The sequence below is a fragment of the Microcaecilia unicolor genome, chromosome 4, assembly GCF_901765095.1.
Source record: "Microcaecilia unicolor chromosome 4, aMicUni1.1, whole genome shotgun sequence".
NCBI lineage: Eukaryota > Metazoa > Chordata > Amphibia > Gymnophiona > Siphonopidae > Microcaecilia > Microcaecilia unicolor.
The window spans coordinates 61724012-61748008 of record NC_044034.1 but is presented as its reverse complement, the minus strand read 5'-3'; the positions used below and the strand labels follow the sequence as shown (position 1 = coordinate 61748008).

General features: G+C 49.3%; 1 protein-coding gene across 1 annotated transcript in view; it reads right to left on the bottom strand.

The window, feature by feature from the left end:
* Nucleotides 1-23997, bottom strand: part of RNF17 (ring finger protein 17) — a 785154-nt gene that overhangs the window by 446920 nt on the left and 314237 nt on the right. Inside the window, 2 exon segments of the mRNA XM_030200280.1 lie at nucleotides 8395-8585; nucleotides 18850-19021. Coding sequence (XP_030056140.1) covers nucleotides 8395-8585; nucleotides 18850-19021 — 363 coding nt within the window.

Here is a 23997-nt window from a genome sequence, read left to right as displayed (position 1 = left end):
GGAGGCACTCGTCAAGGCCCGCTGTCGGGAAAGGCAGGGGGGGGGCCAGTGTGGGCGTCGGTGCCGGAAGCTGCTCGGGTCCAGGAGACGGTACCGAAGCACCCATGGACTGACGCACCGACACCTCTTCAACCGAGGGGGAACGATCCTCTCGGCACTGCCGCTTCCTCGGCGTCGAATCATCTCTGGAGGCGCCGGAGCTGGTAGTCACGTGCGCCGTGGGCGACCGATGACGGTGCTTTTTGGTTTTCTTTCGGTGCCAGTCATCGGCGCTCGGCGGCAGAGATGAAGAGGAGGTAGAACCTCCCCGGCCTCGAGGGATCGGGTCTGACAGGGTTCAGTCCCGATGGCCCTGGGTAGAGGGAGTGGCCGGGGCCGAATTGCCCACGCGGCCGCTCACCCCCGCCGTCGCCGGTAGACCGGCGGGCCAACGGTACCTGTACTCCTGGGTTCGGTGCCATCGTCGGTGCCGATTTCGTCGACATCTGTACCGGTACCAAAGATCCAGCCGTCGACACCGATGCCGTCGACGTCGAGGGGCCAGCACAAGTTCCAAAAAGACAGTCCAGAAGAACTTGCCTCGCCAACTGTGTCCGCTTCCGCAAGCCGAGACACAAGGTGCACGTCTTGGTATTATGCTCCGGCCCAAGGCACTGGAGGCACCAAGCGTGAGTAACGGTCTGCGAGATCTGCCGGCCGCACTGACCACACTTCTTGAATCCGCTTGGGACCTTCGAGGACATCGACGGAAAAATCGCGTCAGCGAAGTCAAAGTCGTCGATGGTGGCGGTGAAAAGCACACCCGAAAAAGAAAACGACCGCGCGGCCACAAGGCCACAACGAGGTGCCCCCGCGGCTAAAGACGACGAGGGGACAAACTCCTTTTTTTTTTTTTTCTTTTTACAGGAGAAAGGAAAGAAGCGTGAACGCGTACGAAAAGAGAAAAAAATCCGGTTCCCGGGGCTGACAGAGAGAGAGACGATAACACGTCTCTCTCCAGCGCGGAATCGAAAAAAACTGAGCGGGAACGGGCGGGAAGACGGCCGCACATGCGCGGTGGGCGTGCCCTGCGTGCGGGACCGCCCGCAAAGTTTTGTTCCGGTTGGTGGGGGCTGCCGTGGACGTCAACCCAGTCGTGAGAACAAGCAGCCTGCTTGTCCTCGGAGAAAGCATCTGTATCCTTAGAGTACTTGAAGATTTCAACCTACTCTTTCTTCCACAAGTCTCTCAGATTGTTATGACACTGTTTACAAACTACAACTTATTCGTTCCATCCAGTCTCTGATTCTTCCAACAGCGCTGAATATACTGTTTTATTTGTTCTGCATTCCCTAACTAGATTACTGTAATTACCTCTACAAAGGCTTTCAGATCAAAGATATCCGCCGCCTACAGATTATTCAAAACACTGCTATCCGTCTAATTTGCAACTCATACAAATATGATCATGTCACCCCATATCAAACTCATTAGCTTCCTGTCACCCATCATAATCTCTATATATAAAAGGCACCACCAACGTTCTAAATGAAGCCTCCAGCCAGAAGTGTGAAGGGGGAGAGATATCCGGTTTCCCCATGAGTGTCTGCCCCGCCCTTGCTCTCTCTGTAACACAAACAGTGAAGGAAAACATAGCAAAGCACAAAATCAAATCGCTCTCTCTGTAACAGTGAAGGACTCAGAGGGGGGAGGGGAGAGAGGGCAGAAGCCCTCACTATCTCTGTAACACAAACACAGCACAGCAGGAAACTTGCAGAGGGGACAGACAGCACAGGGGAAGGGAGAGAGGGCAGAGGGCAGGGACGCACACACTCCCACATGCACACAGAAGAAAACCTTGCTAGCCCCTGTTTCATTTGCATCAGAAACGGGGCTTTTTTACTAGTCACTTATAAACCCTACTGCTTGTTTTCAAAACTTTACATGCTGGACAGCCCCTTTCTCTCTTCCAACACCTCATTCCTTACTGCCCAGCAAAAACACTCAGATCTGCACAACAGAATTAGTACAACCTAGCCACTGAGAAATAATCCATGAGCATACTAGACAGGTTATTTTTTACGTGCAAGGACCCCAACTTTGGAACGGTCTCCCCATTTCTCTTCATCTACAGATCTTGCTTCACAAATTTAAAAAAAACAGACTTTCAAGACCCACCTTTTCAAAGATGCATACCATTAATGTCTATATGCATTTCTAGTGGTTTCCTGGTAAAATCTTGGATACTTGCAGCATCCTCTCTTGTTTTCTCCCACTCCTATCCTATTATTGTAGGTTCCACCACCCCCTTTCCTGAATGTCATGTCTAAACCTCATTTCTCTATTTTCTTGTCTCGTTTACTATTTTAGATTGCAAGTAGCCCAGGCCTTCCATGGGGCGGGATAGTAAATGAAGGTAAAATTATGTATAATCATACCTGATAATTTTCTTTCCATTAATCATAGCTGATCAATCCATAGACTGGTGGGTTGTGTCCATCTACCAGCAGGTGGAGATAGAGAGCAAACTTTTGCCTCCCTATATGTGGTCATGTGCTGCCGGAAACTCCTCAGTATGTCGATATCAAAGCTCCATCCGCAGGACTCAGCACTTAGAGAATTACACCCACGAAGGGACACTCTGCCCAGCTCACCACCGCCGAAACGGGGGAGGGGAATTAACCCAGCTCATCCCCACACAAGTGGGGGAGGGGAATCCGTCCAGCTCATCCCCGCGGAGCGGGGGAGGGACACCACACCCGCCGATGCGGGGGGATCTGGCTTATCCTGCAACCGCAACCGCGGGAGGAGCTGACTGACCCTAACACCGCCGAAGCGGGAAGGGTACAAAGCTGCCCTACAGCCGCACGAAGCGGGAGGGAGTGCCGGCAGAATTTATGTCTCAATCCAGCCCCGTAAAACGGAGGGGAGAGGAATGCAGCAGCTCACTGTAACACAAACTCGTCTTAACTCTTGAAGAATCCAAGTGAAAAAACTTGAACACGAAGTCTTTCTGAAGTAACTGAAGACTAAACTTGAACCTGAAATGCAACCAGAATAAAAACAGTACAGATATCTGGGAGGGGCTATGGATTGATCAGCTATGATTAATGGAAAGAAAATTATCAGGTATGATTATACATAATTTTACCTTCCATATCATCAAGCTGATCAATCCATAGACTGGTGGGATGTACCGAAGCAGTACTCACCCAGGGCGGGACATTGAAATCCCTGACCTCAACACTGAAGCTCCAAACCGGGCCTCCGCCCGTGCAGCCACAGTCAAACGGTAATGCTTGGAGAATGTATGAGCCGAAGCCCAAGTTGCCGCCTTGCATATCTCTTCCAAGGAGACGGATCCGGCCTCTGCCATCGAGGTCGCCTGAGCTCTCGTGGAGTGAGCCTTCAGCTGGATAGGCGGCACCTTCCCTGCGGCCACATAAGCCGCTGCAATGGCTTCCTTGACCCATCTTGCCACTGTAGGCTTAGCAGCCTGCAGACCCTTACGAGGACCTGCAAACAGGACAAACAGATGATCCGATTTCCGGAAATCATTGGTCACTTCCAAGTATCTGATGATGACTCGTCTCACATCCAGATATTTAAGAGCAGAGTACTCCTCTGGGTAGTCCTCCCTACGAAAGGAAGGGAGACATAGCTGCTGATTCACATGGAAGCGAGAAACAATCTTGGGCAGGAAGGAAGGCACTGTGCGAATAGTCACTCCTGCCTCAGTGAACTGTAGAAAAGGCTCTCGACATGAGAGCGCCTGGAGCTCGGAAACTCTTCTGGCTGAAGTGATAGCCACCAAAAAGACTGCTTTCAACGTCAGGTCTTTCAGAGATGCCCTTGACAAGGGTTCAAACGGCGGCTTCTGCAATGCTCTTAGCACCAGGTTGAGATTCCACGCAGGCACCACTGAGTGCAGAGGAGGGCGCAGGTGATTAACCCCCTTGAGAAAGCGCACCACATCTGGCTGCGAAGCCAGGGAAGCACCCTTCAGGTGGCCCCTGAAGCAAGCCAGAGCCGCTACCTGGACCTTAAGGGAACTGAGCGACAGGCCTTTGTCCAGACCTTCTTGCAGGAACGTCAACACTGAAGAAATTGGAGCAGTGAAAGGAGAAAGAGAGCCTGCTTCACACCACGCTGCAAAGATACGCCAAACCCTGGCGTAAGCAGTAGAAGTAGAGCGTTTCCTCGCTCTCAGCATAGTGGCGATGACCTTGTCTGAGAAGCCCTTCTTCCTCAGACGCTGCCGCTCAATAGCCAGGCCGTAAGACCAAAGGGGGAGGGATCCTCCATCACCACGGGACCCTGATGTAACAGGCCCTGCTCCACTGGCAACCGCAGAGGATCGTCGACTGAGAGTCTGATCAAGTCCGCATACCAGGGACGCCTGGGCCAATCCGGACCCACCAGGATTATCCTGCCGGGATGCTTTGCCACCCGGTCTAGTACCCTGCCCAACATGGGCCAGGGCGGGAACACATAGAGAAGCTCTTGTGTCGGCCATTGTTGGAGAAGAGCATCTACTCCCAGGGATCGAGGGTCCCGTCCTCTGCTGAAGAAGCGCGGCACTTGGCAATTGGCCGATGACGCCATCAGATCTAGGCTCGGCTGGCCCCAGCGCTTCGTGATGTCCAAGAACGCCTGAGTAGATAGCTGCCACTCTCCGGGCTCCAAGGTATGGCGACTGAGAAAGTCCGCCTTGACATTCATGACTCCGGCAATGTGGGCCGCTGACAGCTGTTCCAGGTTCGCTTCCGCCCACTGGCATAGACTCATAGCTTCCTTGGCTAGAGGGGCGCTCTTGGTACCTCCCTGGCGGTTGACATAGGCCACAGCCGTGGCATTGTCCGACAGGACCCGTACAGGCTTGAACACCAGTACCGGGATGAACTCCAAAAGCGCCAACCGAATGGCTCTGAGTTCCAGGAGGTTGATAGACCACTTTGCCTCTGCAGGAGACCAGAGCCCCTGCGCTGTCCTTCCCAAGCAGTGGGCTCCCCAGCCCGATAACGAGGCGTCCGTCGTGACGACAATCCACTCTGGGGACACCAGAGGCATTCCCGCAGACAACTTGTCTGTCTGCATCCACCAGCTCAGCGCCTTGCGCACTGCTGGATCCAAGGGAAGACGCACCGCATAATCCTCCGACATCGGAGTCCAGCGCTGCAGCAGAGAGTGTTGTAGTGGTCTCATATGAGCCCTGGCCCAGGGCACTACTTCCATCGTGGCCGTCATAGAGCCCAACAGCTGCACATAGTCCCAAGCCCGAAGAGGAGAGGCTACTAGGAACTGGTCCACCTGAGCCTGAAGCTTGACAATCCGATTGACTGGCAGGAACACTCTGCCCACTTGGGTGTCGAATCGAACTCCCAGATACTCCAGGGACTGAGTCGGGCGCAGCTGGCTCTTCTCGATGATCCATCCCAAGGAGCTCAAGAGAGCAACTACCCGGTCCACAGCTTTGCCGCACTCTGCATAAGAGGGGGCTCGGATCAACCAGTCGTCCAGATAAGGATGGACTTGTACTCCTTCCTTTCGCAGGAAGGCCGCTATGACCACCATTACCTTGGAAAAGGTCCGCGGAACAGTAGCCAACCCGAACGGGAGGGCTCTGAACTGGAAGTGTCGGCCCAGGACTGCAAAACGCAGAAAGCGTTGATGAGGAGGCCAGATGGGAATATGCAGGTACGCTTCCTTGATGTCCAAGGATGCCAGGTACTCCCCTGCCTTCACTGCCGCTATAACAGAGCGGAGAGTCTCCATGCGAAAGTGCCGCACTTTCAAGGCCCGATTGACCCCTTTGAGGTCGAGGATAGGCCGGACAGAACCTCCTTTCTTTGGTACCACAAAGTAAATGGAGTAACGCCCCTTGCCAAGCTGACTTTCTGGCACCGGAACGACCGCACCCAGGCGGATCAGATTGTCCAAAGTCTGCTGCACTGCCACAGCTTTGACCGGAGACTTGCAGGGAGAGAGTACAAACCCGTCTCTTAAGGGTCGGCAGAACTCTAGCTTGTAGCCGTCTCTGATGACTTCCAGCACCCAAGCGTCTGAAGTTATTGTGGTCCACTCGCCCAGAAACGAGGACAGCCGTCCTCCAATCTGCACTGGGGCGTGGACCAATACCCCGTCATTGGGTACGAGACCCTGGGGGAGGACCGGAGGGAGCACCTCCGGGACGGCGGTCTCTGCGAAAGGAATGCTGCTTGGGGGAGAAATTCCTCTTAAAGGAAGAGGGGGCAGAAGTACCCGACCTGCCCGGGCGGTACCGACGGGCTTCCTGAAACCGTCCTCTGGAGGTACCGGGACGAGCACTAGCCCGAGCCCTGACCTCCGGTAACTTCTTGCCCTTAGACGTGCCGAGATCAGTCACGATTTTGTCCAGCTCGACCCCAAAGAGCAGCTTGCCTTTAAAAGGCAATCTAGCCAGGCGGGATTTTGAGGCGTGGTCAGCAGACCAATGTTTCAGCCAAAGCCACCGCCGCGCAGAGACAGTCTGAGCCATGCCTTTAGCTGAGGCTCTCAAGACATCATACAGCAAGTCTGCCAAATAGGCTAAGCCCGATTCCAGGGCTGGCCAATCATTCCTCAAGAAATGATCCGAGGGGGAAGCCCGCTGCACCATAGTCAGGCACGCCCTGGCCACATAGGAGCCGCAAACTGAGGCCTGCAAACTTAAAGCAGCCGCCTCAAAGGACGACCTTAAGGCCGCCTCCAATCTCCTGTCTTGGGCGTCCTTTAGGGCCGTGCCACCTTCCACCGGCAATGCCGTTTTCTTAGTCACCGCAGTGATTAAAGAATCCACGGTAGGCCACAGATAGGCCTCACGTTCACTCACAGCCAAAGGATAGAGGCGGGACATAGCCCTAGCCACTTTAAGGCTCGCTTCTGGGACATCCCATTGAGCCGAAATTAAGGTGTGCATGGCATCATGCACGTGGAAGGTTCTAGGCGGGCGTTTAGTCCCCAGCATAATGGCAGAGCCAACAGGGGCTGAGGGAGAGACGTCCTCCGGAGAGGATATCTTCAAAGTGTCCATGGCCTGTAACAACAGGTTGGGCAAATCCTCCGGGCGAAAAAGCCACGCTGCAGAGGGGTCATCCGCTCCAGCCGAGCGGGGATCCGTCTCCTCCAAGGAATCCGCAAAGGACCGTTGGGAGACCTCAGACACGCTGCCCTCATCTACATCGGAGGAGACAAATTCCTCCAAGGCCTGGGAATCAACCCGAGGGCGTTTACCTCTGGGAACCTCAACCTCTTTACCAGAGGAGGGAGCGGGGGCAGCGTTGTGCATGAGGAAGGCCCGATGCAGCAGCAAAACAAACTCGGGGGAGAAACCCCCCAGACTGTGCACCTCCGCAGCCTGGGCAACAGCCCTAGGCGCGCTCTCAACCGGCGCTCGCAATAGCGGGGGAGAGACATGCTGCGCATCCAAAATGGCGTCCGGCGCGAAACTCCGTGAAGGAGCCGCGCGGGAAGAACGGCTCTTAACTTTAGCCGCTTCTGTGCCGTCGCCCAAATTAAGGGCGTTCATGGCATTAATGTCTCCAACCTCAAGGGCGGCCCAAGAAGAAGCCGTCCGAGCCGCGTGGCCGGCCAAGATGGCGGAGGCGAGGAGCGGGGGATGGGCGTTTATGGCGGGAAAAACCGCCACGCCGGAGGAAGGACCGGGACATGCATCGGTCGCGAAACTGTCACCCACCAAGGGCGAATCCGGCTTGAAGACCCCCGCATCCCCTCTAGAAGCGCTCGAGCGACCCGGGGAGCGACCCTTTGCGCCCTCGCCCTCCGACGCCATGAGCCACGAGGAGAAGAATCGGGGAACCCCCGCCCGCTATAAAAAGGTAAAATTACCTGCTGTCCGCTCCGAGTTGTAACGACCTGGTGTCTCAGTGAGTAGCTGCAATAGACGCTTAAATAAACGTCGAAATAAACGCCTTTAAGGCCGTTCAAAATTTTTTTTTTTTTTTTTTTTTTTTTTTTTTTAACGGAGCCAGCGGGAGGGGGGAGAAAAGGAGGGACCTGGCACCACCAGGTTTGCACTTGCTCAAAAGAGCCCTCAACCCCAGGCACTCAACAAAACCTAAAAATTAGGCTTGGAGGCCTAGCCAGAGCTGCTGCTGTGTGTGACCACCACCTGCTGAGATAGAGAACATACTGAGGAGTTTCCGGCAGCACATGACCACATATAGGGAGGCAAAAGTTTGCTCTCTATCTCCACCTGCTGGTAGATGGACACAACCCACCAGTCTATGGATTGATCAGCTTGATGATATGGAATAATACATTTTGAAAACTGATAATAAATTTGTTGGTACTATTAAACACAGCTTTGACAAATTCACACAAATATCTATAAAATAGTTTTGCAAATAAAGAAAAATCCATTTAAAAGTGAAATACCTGGCTAGCTCCATGAAAACTAAGGCATCTCTAAGTGATACGGGCATGTCACTGCTTATCTTGTCAGAAGTAGGTTTCTTTAAGTCCACAATAAGCCTGTCATCCTCTTCTTTAAAAATTTTCATTAGAACAGCCTTATTATTTACCATTCTCAGAAACTCCTCCTTGACTTCCTCACCCCAGAATCCTTCCTGTAAAGTAGAAAAAAATTAAATCCAGACATTGATATCGCATAGCACCACATTTTAGAAAGTTTAATATGCTTATACTTTTTTCTAGCCTGCCTATCCAAACCTATCTCTGAAAATTTTACAATCAAGGTACAGCAAGTCTCTTGCTTTTAAAAAGCTTACAATGTCAAATATCTGAGGCAAGAGGAAAAATGCTTCAAGATTTAAGAATGTCAGTGGGATAAGCAAGATTTCAATCCTAGTTCCCCTGGCTTGCAGCCTGCTATGCTAACCATAGACCACCCACTCATTAAACATTAAGTATGCCAAAATGAAGGCAGTCACACACACACACACAAAACGGTCTGTGCTGGAGCTGGTGGTTGGGAGGCCGGACTAGTGCTGGGCAGACTTATACGGTCTGTGCCAGAGCCGGTGGTGGGAGGCGGGGATAGGGCTGGCCAGACTTATACGGTCTGTGCACTGAAGAGGACAGTACAAATAAAAAAGTAGCACATATGAATTTATCTTCATGGGCAGACTAGATGAACCGTGCAGGTCTTTTTATGCCGTCATCTACTATGTTTACTATGTTAAAAGTATGAAGCCAAAGGCTCCATATTCCTGCAATACTTCATGGGTCAATTCTCTAAGCAAGGGTTGGTGCATTCTGCAGTACTCATACAACTCATTCACAGCAGTTAGAAAAGCAGATTAAAAAACAGGGACGGAAGAGATAAAATACCGACTTTCACTTGACCTTCGACAAGTTAACCCTCCACTGCCTTAGACTGTAAGCCCTCCAGAAATAGAAATTCTTATTGTACTTAAATATAACTTGCCTTGAACTGCCACTGAAAAGGTTTGAGCCAAAATTCATCATTATCATAAATTATGTTTAAGCTTTTATATATATAAAATCTATTTGTTCCAGTGTTAAACTATTTCCTTTAATGCAACATACCTCCAATATTATGCTAACAAGATTCTCCAAAAGACAGCAAGAAAAAAAAGCAGATACACCGGCTCACAGCTAAAAGGTGACAATAAATTTCCATTTGCAAACATGCCTTAGAGTTCTCCAATCATTTCAAGGCTTTTCGACTCTATAATTGCAGGAAGAAGTTGATTTCAATTGAAACATTTTATTACCACCCTATTGAAAAAACCTGGATAAAATGTGGTATATTGCAACAATTATAGCCAGTGGCAAATTCACCCTTCCAGGCCAAGATCTTGAAAAGACTGATAAGATGAAAATTTATTAATGTCTAGACAAACGAACTAGGCTTCCAGTATGGGAAAATTAGGTTCTTACCCTGGTAATTTTCTTTCCTTTAGTCACAGTAGATGACACTGAAAAACCACAGTGACCCCTTGTCGGCTAACCCCCAACTGCCTTCAGTATTTGAGATTTCCAAAGCAAAGTGAACCATCCTATCTCTCTATATAAAACGCACCTCCAACGTTCGAATGAAGCCTCACTTACCCAACGTTCCAAAAGTGAAGGGGGTGAGATCGCTTTGTGTCTGCCCCGCCCACGCGTCAAACTTGACGTCGAGGGCGGAGCGTCAGGGAAGGAGGTGGCGCTCCTGACGTCTCTAGCCTTCTCGCTGTGTTCCGCCTTCTTCTGACGTCAAGGATGACGTCAGAAGAAGGCGGAACACAGCGAAGGGAAGGCTAGACGTCGGGAGCGCCGCCTCCTTCCCTGACGCTGCGCTGCCGGAACCGCCACGGGGGAGAAGAGGCCGGGCCAGGCTGGGACATGGGAGAGAGAGGAGCATGGATGCGAGGGGGGGACATGGAAGGGAGACAGGGGAATTGCTGGAAAAGGATGAATGGAGGGGGCAGGGGACAGAGGAGCATGGATGGGCATGGATTGGGAGGGCAGGGCTCAGGGAGAGAGGGGAATTGCTGGAAAGGGATGAATGGAGGGGACAGATGGGCATGGATGGATATGGATTGCAGGGCAGGGCTCAGAGAGAGAGGGGAATTGCTGGATAGGGATGAATGGAGGGGGCACGTGACAGAGGAGCATGGATGGACATGGATTGGGAGGGCAGGCCTCAGGGAGAGAGGGGAATTACTGGATAGGGATGAATGGAGGGGACAGATGGGCATGGATGGATATGGATTGCAGGGCAGGGCTCAGGGACAGAGGGGAATTGCTGGATAGGGATGAATGGAGGGGGCAGGTGACAGAGTAGCATGGATTGGGAGGGCAGGGCTCAGGGAGAGAGGGGAATTGCTGGAAAAGGATGAATGGAGGGGGCAGGGGACAGATGGCCATGGATTGGGAGGGCAGGGCTCACACTCTCTCTCATATACAATGTCTTTCTGACTCACACTCTCACACACTCTATCTCACACTGTATCACATTCACTCTCTATGTGCCACACAGTCACTCACACACTCGCTTGGTCTCATATACTCACTCTCACAGAGAATCTGTCTCTCACACACACTCTCTCTCGCACGCGCACACACACACACACTCTCTCTCACACTGTGTCTCACATACACACACTCATTCTCACACACACACACTCTCACAAACACACTCACACCCAGACTCACTCTCTCTCTCACAGACACACACTCACACTTTCACTCTGTCTCTCACACAGTCACTCTCACATACACTCTCCCAAACATACACACTCCGAGGAAAACCTTGCTAGCGCCCGTTTCATTTGTGTCAGAAACGGGCCTTTTTTACTAGTATAATAAAAAGCACCTCCAACGTTCTGAATCTGACAGCGTGGACAAAAACATTGAAGCATTCGTGCTTCTGTATCCATCTGCTAACCCGATGACGTCACCCACTACCAGCAGCGTCAGCAGCGACAGTGCCCAATCAAAGCATAACAGCACCAGCAAACTCCAACACAGTAAAAAAAAAAACCCGCCAAAGGCTCAAAAACTGCTTCAAACGAAGAAAGAAAAAGGCCATCAACACTGCCGGTAACAACGGAATCACCCAACCACAAACACGCGCCTTCTCTACCCACCCACCCCCCCCCCCCAACCCAAGGCTGCATCTCTCCGGATCCACCCAAAGGCCAGGAGGTTGCAGCATCCAGTGACCCCTCCCCTGCTAGCTCAGCTAAACCCCCGACTCCCACCGAGCTAATGGGGAAAAAGACCTGCGTAAAGCCAAGGTAGGAATGGGAAACAGATGGGGGGAAGCGACAAGACGGGGAAAATGGGGGGAGGGGTACACGATGAAGGAAGAGATTTCAGACATATTAATGAAAGGGGGAATTGTGGGGAGGGGGTAGATCGGGGAGAATGATACAGATGGGATACAGGGTGGAGGCAGACATGGATGGGGAGGGGTGGGGGCGCTACGCAGCACAAAGACAAGCGGGGCGAGATAGCAACTCTCACTAGTTCGTGGCACTCTCTTCCTGGATCACATCCTCATAGGCGGCCAGCTGGACCTCCCGGTGCGCGCTGAAACTGACAGTGGCCATCGCGGGCCGCGGCTGCCTAGCTCCAAGCTGAGGGAAAAATGCGGGGAGACCGGGAGGAGGGGCGGGGCAACGGAGACCGAGGGCCAGAGCTTGGAGAGGCTAGTGGAGGGGCGAAGCTAGGGAGAAACCAAAGAGGGGCAGAGTCCTAGAGACTAAAGGCGGAGAGAATGGGAGGGGCGGAGCAACATCGAGGGCGGCAGAGGCTAGGAAGCACCAGTGAGAGAAGAAGGGGTAGAATGAGAGACTGACGAGGAGGGCGGAGCTAAAAAAAGACCAAGAGGAAAAAGGAGGAGGGGTGGAGCCAAGGAGAATTGAACCGGAGTGGAGTCAGGGGCGGAACCAAAAAAGACCAAAGGGAGCAAAAAAGAGGAGGGGTGGAGCCACGGGAGATCTGAAAAGAGTGGGGTGGAGTCAGGGGTGGAGCTACTGGTCCAGTACATAGGACTGATAATGACACGGCTGAAAATCCTGGACCCTGAGAGATTATGATTCTGTCAGACTCCAGTGGGTTCAAATCTGATAGTGTCCATTGTGAAAGATGAGAAAATGTAGTAGGATCATCGCCTAAATTCTGTCTTGAATCATTAAGAACATCGCTCTGCATATAAAATAGTCAAGTCACAACAATTAGTTCATGGGGGGAGGGGGTCTCTAAGACCAGAGAGGGGGGTCCCTAAGACCAGAGAGGGGGGAAGGGGGGTCCCTAAGAACACAGAGGGGGGGAAGGGGGCTCCTCAGAGAGGGGGGAGAGGGGAGGACACTGTCTCACATACACACACTCACACACACTGACACACTCACACCCACTTCCACTCTGTCCCACACACACACACACTTGCACATTCAATCTCTCTCTCTCACACAGTCACTCTCACAGACTCTCAAACATACACACTCCGCGGAAAACCTTGCTAGCGCCCGTTTCATTTGTGCCAGAAACGGGCCTTTTTTTACTAGTAAAGGTATAATAACAAACTTTCCTCACAGCGAACAAACGCCCCAGAACAGGAGCAATAACCATACAAAGGAGGGATGATCTCAACCTCCTGTAGTAGAACATCATGTAGAAATTCTGAGAACTGGTTTCCAACTTCTCCCAATGAGATTTATATCTGTATGAAAGATCTGAACAAAAAACAAAGCCAGACAGGGATGGATCATGGATTTACCTGCTGTGACTAAAGGAAAGAAAATTACCCAAGGTAAGAACCTAATTTTCCCTTCTTGTCATCAGCAGCAGATGAATCCATTAACTGATAGGGTGGGAACAGGCCACACCGCGAGCAAGCACTTGTGCTCCAAAAATAGCGTCCTGCTTCGCTGCAACATCCAGCCTGTAATGCCGGACAAATGAGAGCTGAGAGGCCCAAGTAGCCGCACTACAGATCTCTTGAAGAGAGAGTGCACCAGTTTCAGTCCACGAGGAGGAAATCGCAATCGTGGAATGCGCCTTAAACGCTTCAGGCGGAGACCGACCTGAAAGCAAATACGCAGAAAAAATGACTTCCTTGAGCCAACAGGCTATAGTGGCCTTAGATGCCAGGCCTCCACGCCGAGGACCTGACAACAAGACAAAAAGGCGATCAGAAGTCCTGAAGTCATTTGACATCTGTAGATACTGCAACAGCGCCCTGCGAACATCCAAAAGATGTAACTGCACAAAGGAGTCCGGGAACTCTTCCCCAGAAAAGGAAGGAAGAAAAATGGGCTGGTTCACGTGAAACGCTGAAACCACTTTAGGAAGGAAGGAAGGCACTATACGTACCATTACTCCACACTCCGAAAATTGCAGGAAAGGGTCCCGACAGGACAGCGCCTGCAGCTCAGACACGAGTCTAGCCGATGTAATGCCCACCAAAAAGACTGTCTTGAGAGTCACACCCTTCTCTGAAGCTCGCTTAAGCGGCTCGAAGGGCGAACACTGGAGAGCCTTCAAAACCATCCTCAGGTTCCAAGCCGGACAGGGCAACCAGACGGGAGGATGCAGCCTAAGCACCCCTCTGAGAAATCGGGCAATGTCCGGATGAGCAGCAAGGACAAGCCAGCGACTTTCCCTCAATAACATGATAATGCTGCCACTTGCACCCGTAGGGAATTGTAAGCCCTCCTGCAAAAAGTCCAGCACTGTTGAGACTGTAGCCCGCGTGGGAGTGATCGCCTTTGAAACACCCCATGCCTCAAACTTGCGCCAGATCCGAGCATAAGCTGCGGAGGTGGACTGCTTGCGGGCCTGCAAGAGAGTGGAGATGACCTTGTTAGAGTAGCCCTTGTCTCTCAATTACGCCTTCTCAATAGCCAGGCCGTAAGACCAAATCGGCAGGGATCCTCCATAGACACCGGACCCTGAACCAACAGGTTCGGCACCAGGGGCAAATGAACAGGAGCGTCCACCAACATCTTGCGGAGATCCACATACCACGGACGCCTTGGCCAAACTGGAGCAATGAGAATCACCAGACCTCGGTGCTGTCGAATCCGCAGTAGGACTCGCCCTATCAAGGGCCAAGGAGGGAACAAATACAGGAGGCCCAAAGCCAGGGTTGAGCCAGAGCATCCAACTCTGCCTAGTGAGGATCTCTCCTTCTGCTGAAAAAGCGAGGTACTTGGGCGTTTGCACTTGACGCCATTAGATCCATTCCGGGAGTCCCCCATTTGGCACAAATCTGAAGAAAAACTTCTTCTGCCAGTTCCCATTCCGCCGGGTCGATTTGGTGCCTGCTGAGAAAATCGGCTTGCTCTGACCTGCTATGTGAGCTGCTGACAGAAACTGCAGGTGTAGTTCGGCCCAGTGGCAAATCTGAGCGGCCTCCGTGGCCAGGGCCCTGCACTGAGTGCCTCCCTGACGATTTATGTATGCCACCGCTGTCGTGTTGTCTGACAGGCCCCGGTCAGCAAGCCCCTTCAGAGTCTTTTGAAAGGCCACCCCGCTTCCACGGGTGTCCACAGATCCTGAGCATAGCTTCCCTGGCAATGCGCTCCCCAGCCCAAAAGGCTGGCATCTGTTATCACCAGGCACCAAGGAGGCACAAGAGGCATTCCATGGCGCAGCATGCTGTCGGAGAGCCACCACTCCATACTGAGCCAAGCCGCAGGGAGCAACGTTAGTCTGCGTTGATTCTCCTGGGACATCGGAGACCATTGTTGAAGCAGGGCAATCTGCAGAGGCCTCATAAGCGCTCTTGCCCAGGGAACCACCTCCATGGTGGCCGTCATTGATCCCAGGAGCTGAACAAAGTCCCAAGCTCGAGGGCGAAGCATCCGCAGGAGCAGACGGACCTGATTCTGAAGCTTGCATCACCTGTGGTCGGGGAAAAAAACGAACCCCGAGGCGGTGTCGAACTGGACCCCCAAATACTCGAGAGACAGAGGGGGTCAGGTGACTTTTGGGCAAATTGAGCACCCAGCTCAGAATCTGGAGAACCATTATAACTCTGGTCGTAGCAAGTCGGCTCTCGTCTGCCGAATCCGCCCTGATGAGCCACTCGTTGAGATAAGGGTGAACTTTGATACCCTCTCGCTTGAGACAGGCAGCTATGACCACCATTACACCTTGGAAAAGGTACGGGGAGCTGTGGCTAGGCCGAAAGGCAAGGCCCAAAACTGGAAATGTTTTCCCAACACCGCAAAGCGGAGGAACCACTGGTGTGGAGGCCAGATAGGAATGTGCAAATATGCTTCTTTTAGGTCCAGAGACGTGAGAAACTCTCCTGGCTATACTGCCGCAATGACGGAGCGCAGGGTTTCCATGCGAAAATGTCATATTCTGAGAGCCTCGTTGACTCTTCTTAAGTCGAGCATTGGTCTGAAAGACCCGCCTTTTTGAGGCACGACAAAATTAATGGAATAGCGGCCGCGGAGCAGTAGCCAACCCGAACGGGAGGGCTCTGAACTGGAAGTGTCGGACCAGGACTGCAAAATGCAGAAAGCGTTGAAGAGGAGGCCAGATGGGAATATGCAAGTAAGCTTCCTTGATGTCCAAGGATGCCAGGAACTCCCCTGCCTTCACTGCCGCTATCACAGAGCGGAGAGTCTCCATTCGGAAGTGCCGAACCTTCAAGGCCCGATTGACCCATTTGAGGTCGAGGATAGGCCGTACAGAACCTCCTTTCTTTGGTACCACAAAGTAAATGGAGTAACGTCCCTTGCCAAGCTGATCTTCTGGCACCGGAACGACCGCACCCAGGCGGATCAGATTGTCCAAAGTCTGCTGCACTGCCACAGCTTTGACCGGAGACTTGCAGGGAGAGTGCGCAAAGCCGTCTCTTAAGGGTCGGCAGAACTCTAGCTTGTAGCCATCTCTGATGACTTCCAGCACCCAAGCGTCTGAAGTTACCCTGGTCCACTCGCCCAGAAATGAGGACAGGCGTCCTCCAATCTGCACTGGGCCATGGACCAGGGCCCCGTCATTGGGTACGAGACCCTGGGGGAGGACCGGAGGACGCACCTCCGGGACGGCGGTCTCTGCGAAAGGAATGCTGCTTGGGGGAGAAGTTCCTCTTGAAGGAAGAGGGGGCAGAGGAGCCCGACTTGCCCGGGCGATACCGACGGGCTTCCTGAAACCGTCCTTTAGAGGAACCAGGGCGAGCACCACTGGCCCAAGCCCTGACCTCTGGTAACCTTTTGCCCTTAGACATGCCGAGATCGGTCACAATTTTGTCCAGCTCAACCCCAAAGAGCAGCTTGCCTTTAAAAGGCAACTTAGCCAGGCGAGACTTAGAGGTGTAGTCAGCAGACCAATGCTTCAGCCAAAGCCAACGCCGCGCAGAAACTGTCTGAGCCATACCTTTAGCTGAGGCTCTCAAGACATCATACAGCAAGTCTGCCAAATAAGCCAAGCCCGATTCCAGGGCCGGCCAATCAGCCCTCAAGGAAGGATCCGAAGGAGAAGCCCGCTGCACAATCATCAGGCACGCCCTGGCCACATAAGAGCCGCAAACTGAGGCCTGCAAACTTAAAGCAGCCGCCTCGAAGGACGACCTTAAGGCCGCCTCCAATCTTCTATCTTGGGCGTCCTTTAGGGCCGTGCCACCTTCCACCGGCAGCGCCATTTTCTTAGTCACCGCAGTGATTAAAGAATCCACGGTAGGCCAAAGAAAGGCCTCCCGTTCACTTTCAGGCAGAGGATAGAGGCGGGACATAGCCCTAGCCACTTTGAGGCTCGCTTCTGGGACATCCCATTGAGCCGAAATCAAGGTGCGCATGGCCTCATGCACGTGGAAGGTTCTAGGCGGGCGCTTCCTCCCCAGCATAATGGCGGAGCCAACAGAGGCTGAGGGAGAGACGTCCTCCGGAGAGGAAATCTTCAAAATGCTCATGGCCTGCACTAACAGATTGGGCAAATCCTCTGAGCGAAAGATCCGCACTGCAGAGGGGTCATCCGCTCCATCCGAGCGGGAATCCGTCTCCTCCAAGGAATCCCCAAAGGACCGTTCGGAGAACTCAGATACGCTGACCTCATCTACATCAGAGGAGACAGAGTCCTCTAGGGCCTGGAAATCCACCCGAGGGCGTTTGCTTCCGGAGGCCTCAAACCCTTTATCAGACAGGGGGGCAGGGGCAGCGTTTTGCATAAGAAAAGCCTGATGCAGCAGCAAAATGAACTCAGGGGAGAATCCCCCCGAACTGTGCACTTCTGCAGCTTGGGCCACGGCCCTAGCCGCACCCTCAACCGGCGCTCGCAAGAGCGGGGGGAGAAACGTGTTGCGCATCCCAAATGGCGTCCAGCACGAAACTCCGAGAAGGAGCCGCGCGGGAAGAACGGCGCTTAACTTTGGCCGCTTTCTTACCGTCGCCCGAATCAAGGGCGACCATAGTATTAACGTTTCCCAGCTCGAGGGCAGCCCAAGAAGAAGCCGTCCGAGCAGAGTGGCCGGCCAACATGGAGTGGGCGAGCAGCGGGGGATGGGCGCTTATGGCGGGAAAAACCGCCGCACCGGAGGAAGAACCGGGACACTGACCGGACTCCATACTGATGCTCAACAAAGGCGATTCAGGCTTTGAAACCCCCGCATCCCCGCTAGACGCACCCACGCGGTCCGGGGAGCGAATCTTCGTGCCCTCGCCCTCCGACGCCATAAGCCACGTGGAGATCGAACGGGGAACCCCCTGCCCACTATAAAAAGGTAAAATTACCTGCTTCTCGCTCCGAGCTGTAACGACCTGGTGTCCCAGTGAGTAGCTGCAATAAACGTTTAAATAAACGTTGAAATAAACGCCTTTAAGGACGTCCAAAATTTTTTTTTTTTTTTTTTTTTTAACGGAGCCAGCGGGAGGGGGGAGAAAAGGAGGGACCTGGCACCACCAGGTTTGCACTTGCTCAAGAAGAGCCCTCAACCCTAGTTACTCAACAAAACCTAAAAATTAGGCTTGGATACCTAGCCAGAGCTGCTGCTGTGTGTGACCACCACCTACTGAGATAGAGAACATACTGAGGAGTTTCCGGCAGCACATGACCACATATAGGGAGGCAAAAGGATTGCTCTCTATCTCCACCTGCTGGTAGATGGACACAACCCACCAGTCTATGGATTGATCAGCATGATGATATGGAATAAGAGGTTAAGGAGTTTCATTTATTATAGAAATGATTAAAACACGGGTATAAATACTGTCATACATTACAGGACTTAGTTCAATACTAAAAGAGGGTGTATCTAGTTTTCTGCTAAAATCGATATAGCTTGAGAACTCTGCACTAACCTGTTTCAACAACAGATGACTTTTTGATCTTTTGATGTACTGTATCTTGCCTACATGCCAAATAGTTACTGTGATAAACTAAACCTACAAACATGAAATATTTACTTACTGAATTCTGTGGAAGAATATCCTTCAGTGAGCAAGACACTGCCAATGGTGGTATATTTCTTAGCTGTACTTCCATAAGGGAATCAAGTTTTCTTATAATCGGACGTAAATCTTTTACTAGTAAATGCTGTAGATTATAATATTCTGGTTTCATTGCAGGAGGCTCTCCAATCCTATTTCAAAACACACAAGATTAATAGCAAATTGAAGTAAATGTAGTGCAGGAAAAAATTTTCCTACCAAGGCACAAAATATACAATTTACATTCAACATGTTGCACTGAAACACCAAAGAAAGACTCGTGAAAGTATATATCACATTCATTGTTGATTTAATCATGAATTGATAATGAGTGTAATAGTTGGGCAGACTGGATGGACTGTTCAGGTCTTTATCTGCCATCATTTACTATGTTATGTATGTTGGGCCTCTTGTGGAACAAACTTGTCTAGCAGCTTGAATTACTTGCCTTCTACTACTGAATTTACAAGAAGTTTAAAACACAATTTATGGAAGCATGTCACCTGAGTAAAAAAATAAAAAATTAAGGGGAAGAGTCTTCAATGTTTTTGCATGTTTATTTCTATAATTTCATTGTCTAACAAAGAGAGGGAACCAAGTACAGAAAAAGACCAAATAAAAAAAACAGCACAAAGGGGAAAGACCTGACACGGGCCGTGTTTCGGTGCTACCGCACCTGTGTCAGGGGTCACACCAATGACAAAGGAGGCTTCAACAGACTAATTTCAAAAGGCTGATGCGTTCCAAAATATTGTGTGATATGTTCCTCCGAATGAAATGCAGTGCTAAGCTCACACACAGCAGCAGCGTAAGTCGCAATAGCACTGCATTTCATTCGGAGGAACATATCACACAATATTTTGGAACGCATCAGCCTTTTGAAATTAGTCTGTTGAAGCCTCCTTTGTCATTGGTGTGACCCCTAACGCAGATGCGGTAGCACCGAAACACGGCCCGTGTCGGGTCTTTCTTCAATCAAAGTTCACTATTAAAGGATTTTTTAATGAAAGAACTGTGTTCCCTTTTGTTTTATAATTTCATTGTGAAATGTTTTTTTTTTTGTAACCACTTAATTAGCAGGTTATAAATAGATATTTGAAATTAGTTCACAGTCAGAAAGTTAGATTACAAAATGGAAACAGCCAAGCTAATTCATTTGTAAAGTCTATGGTGTTGTGTGACAGAATAATCCTGATGGAAATGGGCTGCCTCTGCACAAGAATTTTGTTAAGTCCAACATGTACTATACTTTAAAATTAAAATGAGTCATTGTTACAGAGCAGTTCTTGTACTAGATAAAAATTGAACTTCCAATCACAATCGGCAATGATAAAGTACCCCAATCACTAACAATGCTACAACCCCCCATTCTCCCCCCAAACACCAGACTAAAGTAACATTTATATACTGCCAATGCGCATATGATTTCCAAATATCTCACAGAGCTCCTAGATTGTCACAATCTACTACAGCTTAAATGGATCTAATATAATCCTCTGTTCATCATTGGCCAAAAAAAACCTTCAATATTGATATTATATCACTAGTTCCTCAATTTGAATCAATTAACTTTCAAAAGTTCCTCTTTTGTTCAGAGAGGCACTGTAGAGTTACCCAGAGCCAGTTTCAAAGACAGCCCTGCCACCAAGACCCTGAAGCAGCAGTACGAAACGCTGGCCATCATCGGCTTGGGGTGAGGGGGAGTAGGAACTAGCTCCAACAGAAGAATCTGCAAGTAACGGTAGCACGACATGCTGAAAGATGTTTTCTTTCAGTTCCAAATAACTGTTTTCACGTAGATAAAAATGTTTTCACGTGGATACAACTGTTGAGCATTTTTGTGCAAAGACATTTAATTGAAAGCTCATTGATTCAAATTGAGGAACTTTTGAAAGCTAATTGATTCAAATTGAGGAACTAGTGATATAATATTTACACTGAAGGTTTTTTTGGCCAATAATGAACCGAGGATTATATTAGATCCGTATAAGCTCTAGTAGATCGTGACAATCTAGGAGCTCTGTGAGGCCTTTTTTCCTTCAACATATAGAAATATATAGATAGTTTATTTGGATACATTTTCATCACATGGGAAGTAATTGTTGTCATATCTAGCGATTGTGTATTTCCACACCCTAAATTTAATTACGTTAAGTTCATATCATTTCCAAGACAGAATCTACCCTGAGTTTTCTTTTTCTTCAAGTACAAATCATATGTAAAGTAGCAAAATGTTTCAATCGAGTTGCGTACAATTTATACACATCCAACACATTCTGTACAAAACCAAAATTTAAATCCTTCAATTCAAGTTGTACTAACATGTATACAAACGTCATATTTTTGATTTGATCAAATTTAAGGATTAAAAATTGTACAGCCAAAATAAGCAACAAGAGTAGCCATATGGGTCAGACCAATGGTCCCAACTAGTCCAGTATTCTGTTTTCCAAACAGTAGCCTAGCCAGGTCACAAGTACCTGGCAAAAACCCAATTAGCAGTAACACTCCATGCTAACAATCCCAGGGCATGCAGCTGCTTCCCCATGTCTGTCTCAATAGCAGACTATGGACTTTTCTTCCAGGAATTTGTCCAAACCTTTTTTTAAACCCAGATACAATAACCACTGTTACTACAACCTCTGGCAAAGAGTTCCAGAGCTTAATTATTCCGTTGAGTGAAAAAATTTTTCCTCCTATTTGTTTTAAAATTATTTCCATGTAACTGAGTGTCCCCTAGCCTTTGTATTTATAGAATGAGTAAAAAAATTTGATTTACTTCTACTCATTCTACACTACTCAGGATTTTGTACACCTCAATCATATCTCCCCTCATCCGTCTCTTTTCCAAGTTGAAGAGCCCTAAACTCTTCAGCCTTCCTTCATATGAGAGGATGTCCATCCCCTTTATCATTTTGGTTGATCTTCTCTGAACCTTTTCTAATTCAGCTGTTTCTTTTTTTGAGATCGGGCGGCCAGAACTGAACACAATACTCAAGGTGCAGTCGCATCATGGAGTGATACAAAGGCATTATAGTATTTTCAGTCCTATTCACCACCCCTTTCCTAATATTTCCTAGCATCCTGTTTGCTTTTAGGCCACAGCTATACACTGAGCAGAAGATTTCATTTACAATGACACCTAGATTTTTTTTCATCTGCCACTTAGCCGCCCAGTCTCCCAGTCTCGTAAGGTCCTATGATTCGGTAACTATGATTCGGATTATTCTTTCCAATGTGCATCACCTTGTCACCTTGCATTTGTCCACATTAAATTTCATCTGCATTTGGATGCCCAGTCTTCCAATTTCTTAAGGCCTTCCTGCAATATTTCATAGTCCACTCATGTTTTAACAACCTTGAATAGTTGTATCATCTGCAAATTTAATCACCTCACTCGTCATTATGAATTGCATATCATTTATAAATATGTTAAATAGCACCGGTCCCAATGCAGATCCCTGCGGCACTCCACTGTTCACCCTCTTCCACTGAGAGAAATGACCATTTAACACTACCCTCTGTTTTCTGTCCAATAACCAATTCCTAATCCACACCAGAACCCTAACTCCTATCCCATGACTTTAATCTTCTCAGGAATCTCTCAGGAAGAACTTTATCAAAAGCTTTTTGAAGATCTCGATACACTACTTCAACCGGCTCACCTTTATCCTCATGTTTATTCACGCCTTCAAAGAAATGAAGCAAATTGGTGAGGCATGACTTCAGTTCGGTTGAACCCATGCTGACTCTGTCCCATTAAACAACGTTTGTCTATGTGTTATATAACTTTATTCTTTATAATAGTTTCCACTATTTTGCCCGGCACAGACGACAGGCTTACCGGTCTGTAATTTCACAATCACCCCTAGAACCCTTTTAAAAAATTGGCGTCACATTGGTGGTCATTCTTATTCTTTAAAGTTAAACATCAAGAAAACTAAGACACTTTGGTTTAGCAACCCTTCAAGTATCCCACCTAATTCCATTCCAATGGAGCAACATGAAATTTTGCCAGCTAGACATCTCTAGTTTTGGGAATACTGTTACATACTTCCTTTCCATGGAACCACAGGTCACTCCTTTCAGAAGGGTGTTTTTTTTTTTTAATTCAAGCAGTTAAGATCAATTTTTTAAAATCTTTTTGCTTTAATAGTGCAGCTATTGATACTTCTCATCTGAACTACTTGTAAGGTGCCGAACTGTGGAACTTCTGTTAAGTTACTGAAGAAATTACAGCTCTTGCAGACCACCACAGCCAATATGATATCTGGGTTGCAAAGTACAACTTCAATGGCTGCCAAGTTCACGCTCAAGTTACTTTTTAAATTATTTTCTTGACCTACAAAATTTTGCAAGGCAAATATGCTGAATGTCTGACCCATTCTATAGGGTGGTTGGCACCTAACTGTACTTACTGTTATTCAGATTGCCAATTGCTTAAACATCCTTCCATTAGGGGTGTAAGATTTAGGTGTATTAAAAAGTTCTTATCAAGCCACTCATCTTGCCCCTAAGTAGCAGACAGCAGACTTAATTATCCTTTCGCAGACAACAGGTATTTAGTTCAAGAAAATTTAATTCTTTGTTACTTGTTATATTATGTTTTTACTGTAATGCATCCCAGTGTACAACTGTTCTTATGTAATCTGCTTTGGACCACCTCTCCACTTCAGTCTAATTGAAATTCAGCTGCGCGATTCGATATTCAGGGGCCCAATGCACAAAGCTTACCATGCTTGCAATGTTTGTTTATACAGGCTGTAGCCTGTCTAAAGTAAACATTTAGTGTCTAATGCACAAAGGTATTCTGTGTCCCTTTTACTGTTCCCATTGCAGCTACTGCCAGCCCTATACAAATGCATTATGAGCTCATTAGTATTAGAATGAGCATTCCAAGCACTGCACAGATCTGAGCGCCTACCTTGAACAAGCAAAATTTTACAGCAGGTCTGGACTTGTCCTTATGGGGAGCAGTCTTCTTGCACTGTATGAATATTCATGAGATTTGCATTCCAAGTAGTTAGAACATGCAACTCTCTTATGAATATTCATTGTGGATATCATGACTACCTAACTGGCTGGGATGTCTCCAGGATCAGGTCTGGAACCCACTGCCTTATATGGT